Source organism: Protobothrops mucrosquamatus, unplaced genomic scaffold, assembly GCF_001527695.2.
Source record: "Protobothrops mucrosquamatus isolate PMUCROS unplaced genomic scaffold, P.Mucros_1.0 scaffold2242, whole genome shotgun sequence".
NCBI lineage: Eukaryota > Metazoa > Chordata > Lepidosauria > Squamata > Viperidae > Protobothrops > Protobothrops mucrosquamatus.
In genome coordinates this window covers 139614-152230 of record NW_015388331.1, presented here as the reverse complement: position 1 = coordinate 152230, position 12617 = coordinate 139614, and the positions used below count along the sequence as shown (strand labels likewise).

The 12617-nt window shown below is 44.1% G+C and overlaps 1 protein-coding gene across 1 annotated transcript in view; it reads left to right on the top strand.

The window, feature by feature from the left end:
- The window catches only part of ATAD2 (ATPase family AAA domain containing 2), a 45534-nt gene extending 43223 nt beyond the window's left edge, over window positions 1-2311 (top strand). The window contains exon 29 of the mRNA XM_029285779.1: window positions 2115-2311. Coding sequence (XP_029141612.1) covers window positions 2115-2168 — 54 coding nt within the window. The 3' untranslated portion in view covers window positions 2169-2311. The remainder of the gene's footprint in view (window positions 1-2114) is intronic.
- The last annotated feature ends 10306 nt before the right edge of the window (window positions 2312-12617 follow it).

Sequence of the window (12617 nt, the reverse complement as noted above, 5' to 3'; positions counted from 1 at the left end):
TTTTTTTTTTTTTTCCATACGGCAGTGGAGGCCTAAAGCAAAAAGGTTTTATAAAACCCAGCTGAAGGCCTAGGAGTGGGGCGACGGCGCACGTGCCCACAGAGAGGGCTCTGAGTGCCGCCTCTGGCACCCGTGCCATAGGTTCGCCACCACTGTACTAGTGCATTAGTCTGTCGTTTGGGAAAAAAAAGTCAAAAGAGTAATTATACATTTGCATTTATTGGGACACGTGATTCCAAGTTTTGTCACTTTACATTTGGGGCAAACAAGCTTCATTGTGCTTTTTACAATCTATAAACATCTTGTTGGCTCTCTTGTATTTGCATATATTTTGTTTCCCTGTGTGGTGAGCTATTCTATAGCAGTTTGATATTCGTTAAGCCTTTGCTATAACAAACTCTTCAGCTTTAAATCATTACTGACAGCTGATGCCTTTAAATGAGATTGCCTTATATCAGGGGTCCCCAACCCCCGGGCTGCGGCCCACTGCTGGGCCATGGCCTGTTTGGAACCGGACAGCTCGTGGCGGGTGCTTGAGCACAAAGCTCCGCGTGTGCAAGTGGCAGGAACTTCAATTCACTCTCGCCTGCCATTCACACAAATGGAGCTGTTCGTGTGTGCACACCTGCCACTCACATGGAACTATCTCCCCAGACCCCCCGCCTCCATGCTGGGACACCAAGGCGGAAAGGTTGGGGACTGCTGCTTTATATCTTATCCCTCTGTGTAATGTTTCATCAACGTATCTAAATATTTAAAACATATGCGCAATTCATTATAAGGAAAAATGCTTTGAATACATCTTTAGGTGCAAACCAATAGTTTATGAAAAAAGAAAAATCAATGCATAGCGTCAGCAACATTGTAGCATGCTCATGAGAGATTTATCCTTTCTTTTCTGCCTTTTTAAAAATTTCCTCATGTGGCTTTTGCAGCAGAATCCGAAAGGGACAAAGTTTCTAGAGCAGTGGTTCTCAACCTGTGGGTTGGGACCCCATTTGGGGTCGATCGACCATTTCACGGGGGTCGCCAAGCAAGGCTGTCCGCCATTTTTTTTGTACATTTTTTTTCCCTTTTCCGGCGGGTGCCTTACCTCCCTTGGGCTGGGCCAGCTGGTGGTCGGCCTGCTCTGTCTCTGCCGCTTGCCAGCTACGCCTCGGCTGGCGCAGGGGGCGGAACCACGCATGCACGGCACTCCCGGGCAGGGAAAGTCCTCGACTTACAACCGGTTGGGTAGTCCTCGACCTACGACCGGTTTAGTCCTCGACTTAGGACCGGTTGGGGTCGCGGCATTAAAAAGGTTGAGAACCACTGTTCTAGAGAAACTGTCCTTCTGTGAGGGCTCTATAGAGGTTAATCTCTGACATGAGAGTGGGAAAGAATGGTGACCCATCCAGTACATAGCTTGCATGACACAACAGAAAGTTTAGAGTTAAAATTTACCGCCTTTTGGTTTAGTTATAGGTGTTAATTGGTCAAAAATGTTCTCATGATTCGAATTTGCCTCCAAATCACGGAAACTTGGTTGATTTCTCCAAAATAATAATGTTTCTTTATATCTAACTTTTCTTTTTCTCTGTTAAATGTTGAGATTTTGGAAATGACATTGCTTTGATAGCTGAGTAGTGACTGTGAATAAATAGCAGACGGTTCATTGTTCTTTTAATACAGTGTTTCTCAACCTTGACAATTTTAAGGCATGTGGACTTCAACTCCCAGAATTCCACAGCCAGCATTGCTGGCTGTGGAATTCTGGGAGTTGAAGTCCACATGCCTTAAAATTGTCAAGGTTGAGAAACACTGTTTTAATATGTCAGTCCCGTCTTGTTTTGTTTCTTCCAACAAAACAGGAGCTGGTAATTTGAGCTATGGCTTGGTATCTGGCAAACAAGCCAGAGAACCATCATTCTGGCTTGTTTTAGCCAAAAGTCAGAAGAGCCACCCTGAAATTCCATGAGTTAAGAAAAGAATCTGTCCTTGAAGGGAAATAGAAAATAATGACTGCTTGCCCCCACCAAACCTGTGCAACACAAATTACAATTCAAAACTATAGTTCAACAACAGAAGGAGGTTACACAGCTAATTATACTATGTATTCTCTTTTCCATTTTCAGGCAATGACAAGAGAAATTGCAGCCTTCAATCCATATGAATTCATAATTTCATAATATCGTCAAATCCCTGAAATCCTATTGGAAATTAATGTGAGACCAAATATTACATATGCACAGTAAGCTTTATCTAATGTAGCATTTCTAGATTTTTACCCATATGGAAGAGAAGCCTTAGCCTTTTAATACATTGAGAACAAGAATTAAAGAAGGCAAATGGAGGGGCCAGTGTGCCTGACAGTCATCCTACTGCATGCTTGCTTTTTCCTCTCTTGTGGTTGTCCTCTTTAACAACTATCAGGATCCAATGAGTTTAAAAAAGAAACAGCCTAATCTGTCAGATTATTTATGTGATCTTTTGAAAAATACATATTTTTTTCTGTAAATTGAATACAAATATCTTAATTTATCCCAATGTCCTTTAATCAAATCATGTATATATGTTGAACTGCATGTGACGTTTTACTGTATCATCAAATTCCTTTGGAGACAAGATATTTTTGGTTCTATTAGCTCAATTGAAATAGCATTCGTGGTTTTTTTTATTGCACTAATTTTTAGTGTTACTTCTGTTTGTACAAGCTTTGTAATGCTCTAAATGTTATGTAATATATAAATATGTTAAAATCTTAATGGACAAAATAAATTACTCTTGATGCTAATTATAAATGGTATTTTTTTTCCAGTTACATGTACTAGTTGCAACCGTAGCTCCAAATCTCACTTGTCGAAGATTAAAATAATCACTGTTGTTTCTAGATTGGTACTGAGGAGCTGTCCATAGTATGTGGATATGGAGATTGTGCCCATTGAGAGTCACTCTGCATAACTGTTGACATTCCTTATAAATGCAAGTGATTAAAAACTCACCAGGGCTGGGGATACTACAGTACAGGTAGTCCTCAACTTACGACCACAATTGAGCCCAAAGTTTATGCGAGACTTTCGTTAAGTGAATTTTGTCCCATTTTAGGATCTTTCTTGCCACAGCTGTTAACTGAATTACAAGAGTTGTTAAGTTAGTAACACAGTTGTTAAGTGGATGTGGTTTCCCCGTTGACATTGCTTTATCAGAAGGTCGCAAAAGGGCGGGGTACTGCAACTGTCATAAATATGAACCCATTGCCGAGCATCTGAATTTTGATCACAGGACCATGGGCTGCTGCGACGGTCGTGTGAAAAACGGTCATAAATCACTTTTTTTCAGTCTCTTTGTAACTTTGGTCAGTAAACAAACTGTTGCAAATTGAGAACTACCTGGCATGAAATGTTACTCCAGGTATTTTTTCACAGGACAAAAAAGGAAACTCTTCTATTGCCTTCATTCTGAAATTTCCAGCATGGAGGATAAGGCTATAACAGATGTGATCCCAGTTTGAAGGCTATGAAAGTTGCCCAGAACCATGGGAAATGCTAAAGAATCTTTGTTTTCCATTAGACATGTCAAACTCGCGACGCCACGTGATGTCGCGCGACATATCGGAGCTTTTTCTCCATTGCCGGCAATGAGGTGGGCGCGGTTTACTGATGACGCGTCCGGCCCATGGGCCAGTACTTTGACACCCCTGCATTAGAACATACCTAATACTCAACTGTCTTTAATCTTCAAAATATTTCTTCAAAGTTTATTATAAACTACAGCTTCTCCTTTTGATTTTGCCCTCTGCTGCTTAACAAGAAAGGTTCATGTCCAAATTGTCTAGTTTTTTAGTAAGCTGGGGTCTGCAATATTGAATGTTAGATCAGGGAGATAAGTGTAGCAGGAGTTAGCTTTAAATGGTTTTTATAAGCTAGGTAAAATAGTAAATACAACTTTTGAGTGCATAAATCTAATTCCTCATGTAATCTAATTGGATGAATAACTAGGAAAGTGATCTCAGGGTTGTGTGGATGGGGGGGGGGGAAGTCCGCTCCAAATGCTGTGATTTGGATGATCAGGGATGAGAAAACTGCCAGTACTGTAAAGCTTTCATCATTAAAAAAAAAAAAAAAAGCACGGCTGAATTTGCACAACACGCTAATCCAAAGCCAAGTAAATAAACCAGGTCAGCATATTTGTGTACAGTATCCAGCTGCAGTTTGACTTTTCTAAGTGAGCCATCACGTTTTAGCTAGACCATTCCCAGTGCTTCTGGCACTGCCTTCATGTTAATTATTTAGAAAAATGTAAAATATTGATGTGTAACAGTGCAATCCAGTCTGCATCTAGAATGAACGGTGGGTTCCTTTGTGCCACGACTGGCTTTTAGGAGTGTTCATTTTTTCCCTAGGCACTCTTCTTTTGTAGTGTTTGCTTTCATATTGTATACCACCCAGAGCTTTATACAAACAAATACAAAACCTGTGTAAAATACAGGAGATAATTGAAATGGAGTAGCTTAGGGCAGTTTCTCTCCCCCCCTCCCCATTTATTGCAAACCCTGGCCTATGGTGAAACTGGACAGAGGTTTTTGTCCTAAATGCTGGAGATCTTCAATCTGATGTTCTTCAGATGAACTATGAAAATATCCCCCAAACTGGTGCCAGAGTATGGAGGAACCAGCGACCCACGAGCAGGGAGTAGATGTCTGTGGAGATCCTCAGTCATCCAGGTCATGATTGTCCCAAAGGTAAATAAAGGTGCTTTCAAAGATATTTTGCTTCTCATCCAAGAAGCTTCAGTTCTTTATGAGAAGCGAAATGTCTTCAAAGAAAAACAAAGTCCAGTTGCCTTTGGGAAAAGCACCTTAGCAACTTTTTTCCTTATTTGAAAAAGGCATCATAACCTTCCGCAAAAGAGGTTTTAGATGACTTGAAGTGCAAAAACACGATCGACTGCTAAACCTGGGGTGGAAACCAAGACTGATTCTCCCTTCAGAGTCGCCCAAATTTTTAAGATAAGATACAGTAACCTTTATTGTCATTTTTTTTTACTGTTGGCACACTTGGCACACATTAAAGTGAAATTGTTGCCTGCTCTCAAAAGTGTACACATAACAATTATAGACATACTATACACATACATATCTACATACCTACACCCTTACATATAAATGCATATAAATATTAATCACTGTCCATCTTGGATACATAGTGGAAAGAGGAAGCTTGAGAGTTCACAAGGTTGATACTGAATGGAACAAAACTGTGACTGAATCTGGATGTTCTGCTTCGGATACCACGAAGCCTCCTCACAGAAGGTAACAAGGAAAACAAGTCATGAAGAGGAGGTGTAGAATCCCAGACAATCCTGTAAACCAGTGGTTCTCAACCTTTTTAATGCCACGACCCCAACCGGTCGTAAGTTGAGGACTAAACCGGTCGTAAGTCGAGGACTAAACTGGTCGTAAGTCAAGGACTACCCAACCGGTCGTACGTCGAGGACTTTCCCTGCCCAGGAGTGCCGTGCATGCGTGGTTCCGCCCCCTGCGCCGGCTGAGGCATAGCTGGCAAGGGGCAGAGACGGAGCAGGCCGACCACCAGCTGGCCCAGCCCAAGGGAGGTAAGGCACCCGCCGGAAAAGGGGAAAAAATGGCGGACAAAAAAAATGGCGGACAGCCTTGCTTGGCGACCCCCGTGAAATGGTCGATCGACCCCAAATGGGGTCCCGACCCACAGGTTGAGAACCACTGCTGTAAACCTTGTTCAAGCATCGCTTACATGTCATGTCCTGGATAGAAGGGAGTGAACTGCCAATAACCTTTTCTGCCATCCTCACCACTCTCTGCACCGCCTTCCTGTCTGAGGCAGTGATGCTTCGAAACCAGACAGTAATGCAATATGACAGGATGCTCTCAATGGTCCCTCTGTAGAAAGTGGTAAGGTACCTTTACTATCATTTTTTAGTGTGGGCACACTGACACACATTTAAAAATGAAATTCTGTTGCCTGATCTTAAAAGTGTACAACATACAAAAACACAAACGTATAAGCATGCTATATACAACATAGGTCAGGGGTGGCGAACCTATGCCACGGGTGCCAGAGACGGCACTCAGAGCCCTCTCTGTGAGCACACAGCACCGTCGCCCCAGTCCTAGGCCTTCAGCTGGGTTTTATAAAACCTTTTCGCTTTAGGCCTCCGCCCCCGTGTGCAAAAAAAAAGTTCAATCAGTCAATTTTTTTAAAGAAGAGACTCGACAGCCATTTGTCAGAAATGGTATAGGGCAGGGGTAGGCAACTGTGGCTCTTTTATGACTCGTGGACTTCAATTCCCAGAATTCCTGAGCCAGCATGGCTCAGCATGGAAACCTCTCCCTTTCTCCTCAGCATGAGTGGCTGAGGAATTCTGGGAGTTGAAGTCCACGAGTCATAAAAGAGCCAAGGTTGCCTACCCCAGGTATAGGGTTTCCTGCCTGAGCAGGGGGTTGGGCTAGATGACCTCCAAGGTCCCTTCCAACTTTATTATTATTATTATTTCAACTTCTCGTGGGGAAAAAAAGTTGCAAAGTTGGAATTGATTGATTGAACTTTTTAGTTCCACCCAGTCTGCCGTTACCACCATAACCACGCCCACCCAATGGGCCACGCCCTCCCAACGGGCCACACCCACCTGGCAGTCGACCATGCATAAGAGGGTTATGGGTTGCAGTTTGGGCACTCGGTCTCTAAAAGGCTCGCTATCACTGACATACGTGCACCCTTACATATGGGTTAAGCCCCCATCTGGTGGCTCCCATAAAGGGCAGAATGGACTTCCAGACCGCTTTGAACCGCTGCCCTAATTTTCCCCCGGACCGCTCTGATCCTCCCCTTGGCTTGTGGGAGGGAGGAAAGAAAGCGAGCGGCCATTGGGGATCCCGCAGAGCGATCCGCCTTCCCTTTCTTTTCCAGCCCAGCCGAACGGCGCCGCGGCCAATCAGGCGCTTGCTTTCTTTTGCTCCGGCTCGCTCACAGGGGAGGCGGTGACTCCTCCCACCGGCCTCCTTTCCCATACTCGGGGGAGGGGGGGAGTTAAGAGAGTCTTGCAGGCCCCGCCCCTGGGCTGCTGCTCCTGCCTGCCCGTCCGCCCGCCCGCCCGTCCTCCGGGTTGAGCACAGAGGGATGCCCAGATCCGCTCGCCGCCGCTTGCAGCGCTCGCGCCGCTTGCTCCCTCCCTCCCTCCTCCCCTCCTCCCTCCCCGTTTAATAAAACATATGCATTTTATAGCTCCGGACGCGCGTTACTTTCAACGAGGATTTTGCAACCTGGATGGAAAAAGTGAATCGGAAAAGGAGGTGTTTTTGTTTTTTTTGTTTACTCCTCCTCCCCCCTAAAAGGATTTTTTTTAAAAAAACAAACCAAAAAGCTGGAATCCAGTTCAAAGTTCACAAAGCATCACTACCCCCTCCCCCCAAAAAGTGCAGTAGATTTTTTTTTTTTTTTTTAATGCAAGATGGCGGACTTTCCCTGAACAGGCACAATCCGAGGACTCAACAGCAGCCTGCAAAACGTTGCGAGGTAGGGCTTTTTGCAGCGGCTCTTTCGGGCTTGGGCACAAGGCCCAGTCCAGTTCGTCGGAGTTCTGCCCCGGGGCGACGGTTAGCCGGCGGGCTGAAGAACGGCAAGGCAAGGGGGAAAAAAAAAAGCCCTGCCCGCCTTTCCTTCCATACAAACAATCGGAGATCTCGAAGCCGAGAGTCCCGGCGAGAAGGTTCGACTCTCCGGAGAAGATCCGTAGAGCCGGAGTCGTCGTGGGGAGCGGGGGGAGAGGAGCCAAGGGCGGCACCCCCGATTTTCTGCCCGGGATCTCCTCCTTGGGCTAGGCTGGGTGGGAACCCGATCAGGGAAAGAGGACACCCCCTTCCCCCCAAATTTAGGGGATTTCGTGGCAGGAACGCAGAACCCGAAGGGATGGGGGTCCTCGGAAGTATTTCCAAGAGGGAAGAAGAGTTGGCCTCCTTGTGCAAGAAGGAGGTTTGGAAGCCCCCCCCGCCCCCATAAGCCCCTCCGCCTCTATTGTTTGCGGTGGGTGTCGGAGCCTTGTTGTGTTCTGGTTTTTGTGATGATTCAGAGGTTGTTAGGAAACTGGAAGGACAGAGGTGGCGGGCCAGATCCAGGCCTATTCTGGAAGGAAGCGAGAAACTAAGTCATTGTGGAAACATTCACACCACTTTGGGCTTTAAAAAAAAGAAAAAAGAGAAAAAAGATCGCTGTGCTATGCGCGGATACGTTGCACAACGGGTTGGGTTGGCCAACGCCAACTATGTGTGTCTCCACTGGTGAGACCAATGGAGCTGTTGCAGGTTAGGGTGCCCTCTGCAAAATAAATGGGCCATCAAGGAGAGAGAACACTAGGTAGATTTCAAGTGGGTGAGTTTAACACACACACACACACACACACACACACACACACACACACCCAGGTTGAAAGGGAAGGTGAACAAGCTGAAATAAATTGAATAGTTTCTGTGAATGGTTCCTCCACTCTTTTCTTTCACAGTACAGGCAGTCCTCAACTTACCGATCACAGTGGAGTCCAAAATTTCCATTGTTAAGTGAGACATTTGTTAACTGAGTTTTGCCCTGTTTTATGGCCTTTCCTGCCATGGTTGTTAAGTGAATCACTGCAAGGGATAACAAGAGTAATCCGGTTGTTAAGTGAATCTGGTTTCCCCATTGACTTTGCTTGTCAGAAGGTGGCAAAAAGTGGTCACATGAACCCAGGACACTGCAAATATCATAAATATGAATCGGCTGCTAAGCATCTGAATTTGGATCACGTGACCATTGGGATGCTGCAATAGTCGTAGGTTTGAAAAATGGTCCTAAATCACTTTTTACAGTGCCGTTGTAACTTTGAACGGTCATTAAATGAACTGTTGTAAGTCGAGGACTACCTGTACTCAATTTATTGTAGAGTTTTTCTTATTATTCCTGTAGGCAGAGGAATTTCTCCAAGCTTAATGGTGCTCAATCAGGACTTTGTGGTGGGTTTCCCACTGCCAGCTCTGTAAACTTGGGGTTCCAGATAGGACCCCTTCCCTTTGGGCATCTACCTGTCTCCATGCTCCCTGTCACTCATTTGATAAAAAGAATCTTTCCATTTTTTTTAAAGTCACACGGGAATAGCCATTAGTATGGAATAAGGACTCCTGCCTTGGGCAGGGGATTGGACTAGAAGACTTCCAAGGTCCCTTCCAACCTTATAATTCCACGTTCATTCATATTTTCAAGGCTACTTGGGCCACATTGATGTTTAGAATAATAATCCTGATAGAAGTCAGTGTTTTCTTGAGGTGCTCATCCACCCAATTTGGGGGGGGGGGTAAACAAGGCTGGGATGCTGCTGATTATCTGGACCATCAAAAACAACTTCACCAGAAGGGAAGTGTTTTATAATAAGCCACGATTCCCATGGCAACCATGGAGACCGTAGAATTAAAGTATAGCTGGGCTGGAAATTTTAAGTTTTAGGCTGCTGGAAAGAAGCACAAGAGGATGGAGTGGGGTAAAGCCTGTCCACATTTGGCTCTCTGTCCAGTCAGTATTCATGCTGCTGCTTCCTGCTGAAAGATCCTTGTGAGGTCCAGCAGCCAATATGTATAGACCAGAAGGGGGGAACCATGGCCCTTTTATGACTTGTGGACTTCAACTCCCAGAATTCCTGAGCCAACCACAAATTGAAGTCCACAAGTCATAAAAGAGCCATGGTTCCCCACCCCTGGTGGCTCAGGAGCTGATGGCTGGCTCAGGAATTCTGGGAGTTGAAGTCCACAAGTCATAAAAGGGCCATGGTTCCCACTCCTGGTGTAGACTATTTAGCTGTGACACATTGCCAAGGATGCACCACGAGGAAGCTATGGCACTGTGACTGTGGGAATGTCTCACAAACTACATCATTTTGCAACGGGATGCCCCCTCAGAAGGTTCCCGAGATCCCTGCAAGAACTACATAATCATGAGGGCACTGCTGTCCAATGGCTAAACAATCTACATACCCAGGCATAGGCTTAACCACTTACTAATTGCTTGTACATAATCTAATGTTATTCATAATTTTAATTCATCATTTGTATTGTGTGTTTTTAAAATAATTCACTGTTCTGGTGTAGTATACAGGTAGACGTCGACTTATGGCCACAACTGAGCCCCAAATTTCCATTCCTATGTGAGAAATTTTGCCCCATTTTACGACCTTTTTTGCCACAGTTGTTAAGTGAATCACAGTTAAACGAATCTAGTTTCCCCATTGACTTTGCTTGTCAGAACATCACAAATGGTGATCATGTGACTCTGGGACATGACAAACGTCATGAATACGAGTCAGTTGCCAAGCGTTTAAACTTGAATCACGTGACCAAGGGGCTGCTGTAGCGGTTGAAAGTCTGGCAAATGGTCATAAGTCACTTTTTTTTTTTGTAACATTGAACGGTCACTAAATGAACTGTTGTAAGTCGAGGACTACCTGTATGCTGATACGCATTTTATACACGCTGTTTTTGTGAATTTTATGCATTATGCATTAATTCTGTTACGTCATATGAAATAAATGAATAAAAATTGGTTCGGTCACTCTGTCTTGAGCTGCTAGAAAGCTTTCCCATAAATTAGGGGGAAGTGGTTCCTCGTTACTACACTGCCAAGTTGTGTTTCCTGGACGTATTGTAACCTTGTCATGCTATTTATCAACAAAGTGTGTGCCATTTTGTTTTTCAGACCAAGCAATTATCACTGTGATACATGATGCTCATGCTTTTGTCCCGAGGACTGATGGAGCTTTGGAGGAGACTTAAATGAAGCATATGCACATAGAAAGTTCTAGAGCTCTGGAAGAATATCTGAACTCATGATAGGTACTCTTGTTTAATTTGAGGGGAGGGTTTATAGGTAGTCCTGAATTTACAACTGGTCACTTAACAACCGTTCGAAGTTACAACACATTTTACTTAGGACTGTTGTCGAAGTTACAACAACCCACACACACTTCTGTGGTTACATGACTGCATTTTGGCGCTTGACAAATTGAGCTCAATTTACATATGTTTGCAGCATCCCGCAACCATGATTTGTGGTGTTTTTCGCCAGTTTCCGGTCTTTACTTCCAGTTTCTGGCAAAAAACGCCCATTGAGGAAAATTGATTTGCCTAACGACCGTGGTATTTGCTTAATAACCACGGTGCTTGATTAATGACCAAAATGCTGAAAAATTGGGTCTCGTCACCCAAAACCTCGACTTATGACCAGGCTTAATTACGGTCGTAGGTTGAGTGCTGTGTTGGATAAAATCAGCAAAAATTGTTTTCATCCTACAGCAGGGGTCTTCAAACTTGGCCCTTTTATGACTTGTGGACTTCAACTCCCAGAATTCCTCAGCTAGTGTGCCTGGCTGAGGAATTCTGGAAGTTGAAGTCCACAAGTCATAAAAGGGCCAAGTTTGAAGACCCCTGTTCTACAGCCTTTCTTTCCTCATCTCCTCTCGCTCTTCATTTGTGTCTGCAAAAAACAGCTGGATAGAGGTCACTATTGGCCAACAGTGAGAAGGCTGCTTATCATATTTAAGAAAAATCACCTAGCATAATTTTCCTGAGTGTGTAGGTAGTATTGACTCAAGGTTATGATGGATCCTAATCTCTGCCCCAATATTGAACTTAGATGACATTGGTTTATGTCATGTTTATGCGCATCAGCATAAAAACATCAACACAGAAGCTGTTTTTCATGCAAAGGGCCGAAGCGTGAAGTTCACACTCTTTAAGGATTAGTGCCTGAGGTAACATCGCCTCACAGAACCCTTTTGTTACCTCAGCGGCAGTAGCCCAGTAGGGCAGGAAAACAATACCTAAGGCCGTCTGCTGCCTGAGATGCACTAAGTAATTTACAGACAGTCCTCAACAGTTCAATTAGTGACAATTCCAAGTTATAACAGCACTGAAAAAAGTGACTTATGACCATTGCAGCCTGTCTCCACGGTCCCGTGACCAGAATTCAGATGCTTGGCAAATGACTCATATTTATGACAGTTGCAGTGTCCTGGGGTCATGTGATCACCTTTTGCGATTTTCTGACAAGCAAAGTCAGTGGAGAAGCCAGATAACAGCTATGTCACTAACTTAGCAACTGCGATGATTCCCTTAAAAAACGTGGCAAGAAAAGTTGTAAAAGGGGGCAAAGCTCAGTTAACGAATATCTCGGTTAGCAACATAAATTTTGGGCTCAATTGTGGTCATAAGTCGAGAGCTACCTGTGTTATAATACATATTATTAACGTTTTAAGATTTGTATGGTTAGTATGTGATTGAGCAACTCAGTATTTTTCATAACCACATTTGTATGAGAGTATTGTAGAGCTAAGACCTATTTTAAACTCATTTGGAAATTGAACTTGTGGAGATCCTGGGAAAGGGAAGGGATTTACGAACAATTTCTCTCATTGATACTAGAAAGACTTTAAAAAGTCTCTCATTTTCTTCAGCTAAAGGTCTCCCTTTTCTGCATCATCAGTTTAGAAGAACTATAGGGAACCTATCCATCTATAGTTCAGAAGTGCCTAGAGGGAAAACAGGTTTAGATTTGAGGGGTCCTTGTTGCTCTCTGAGCTTGGTTGTT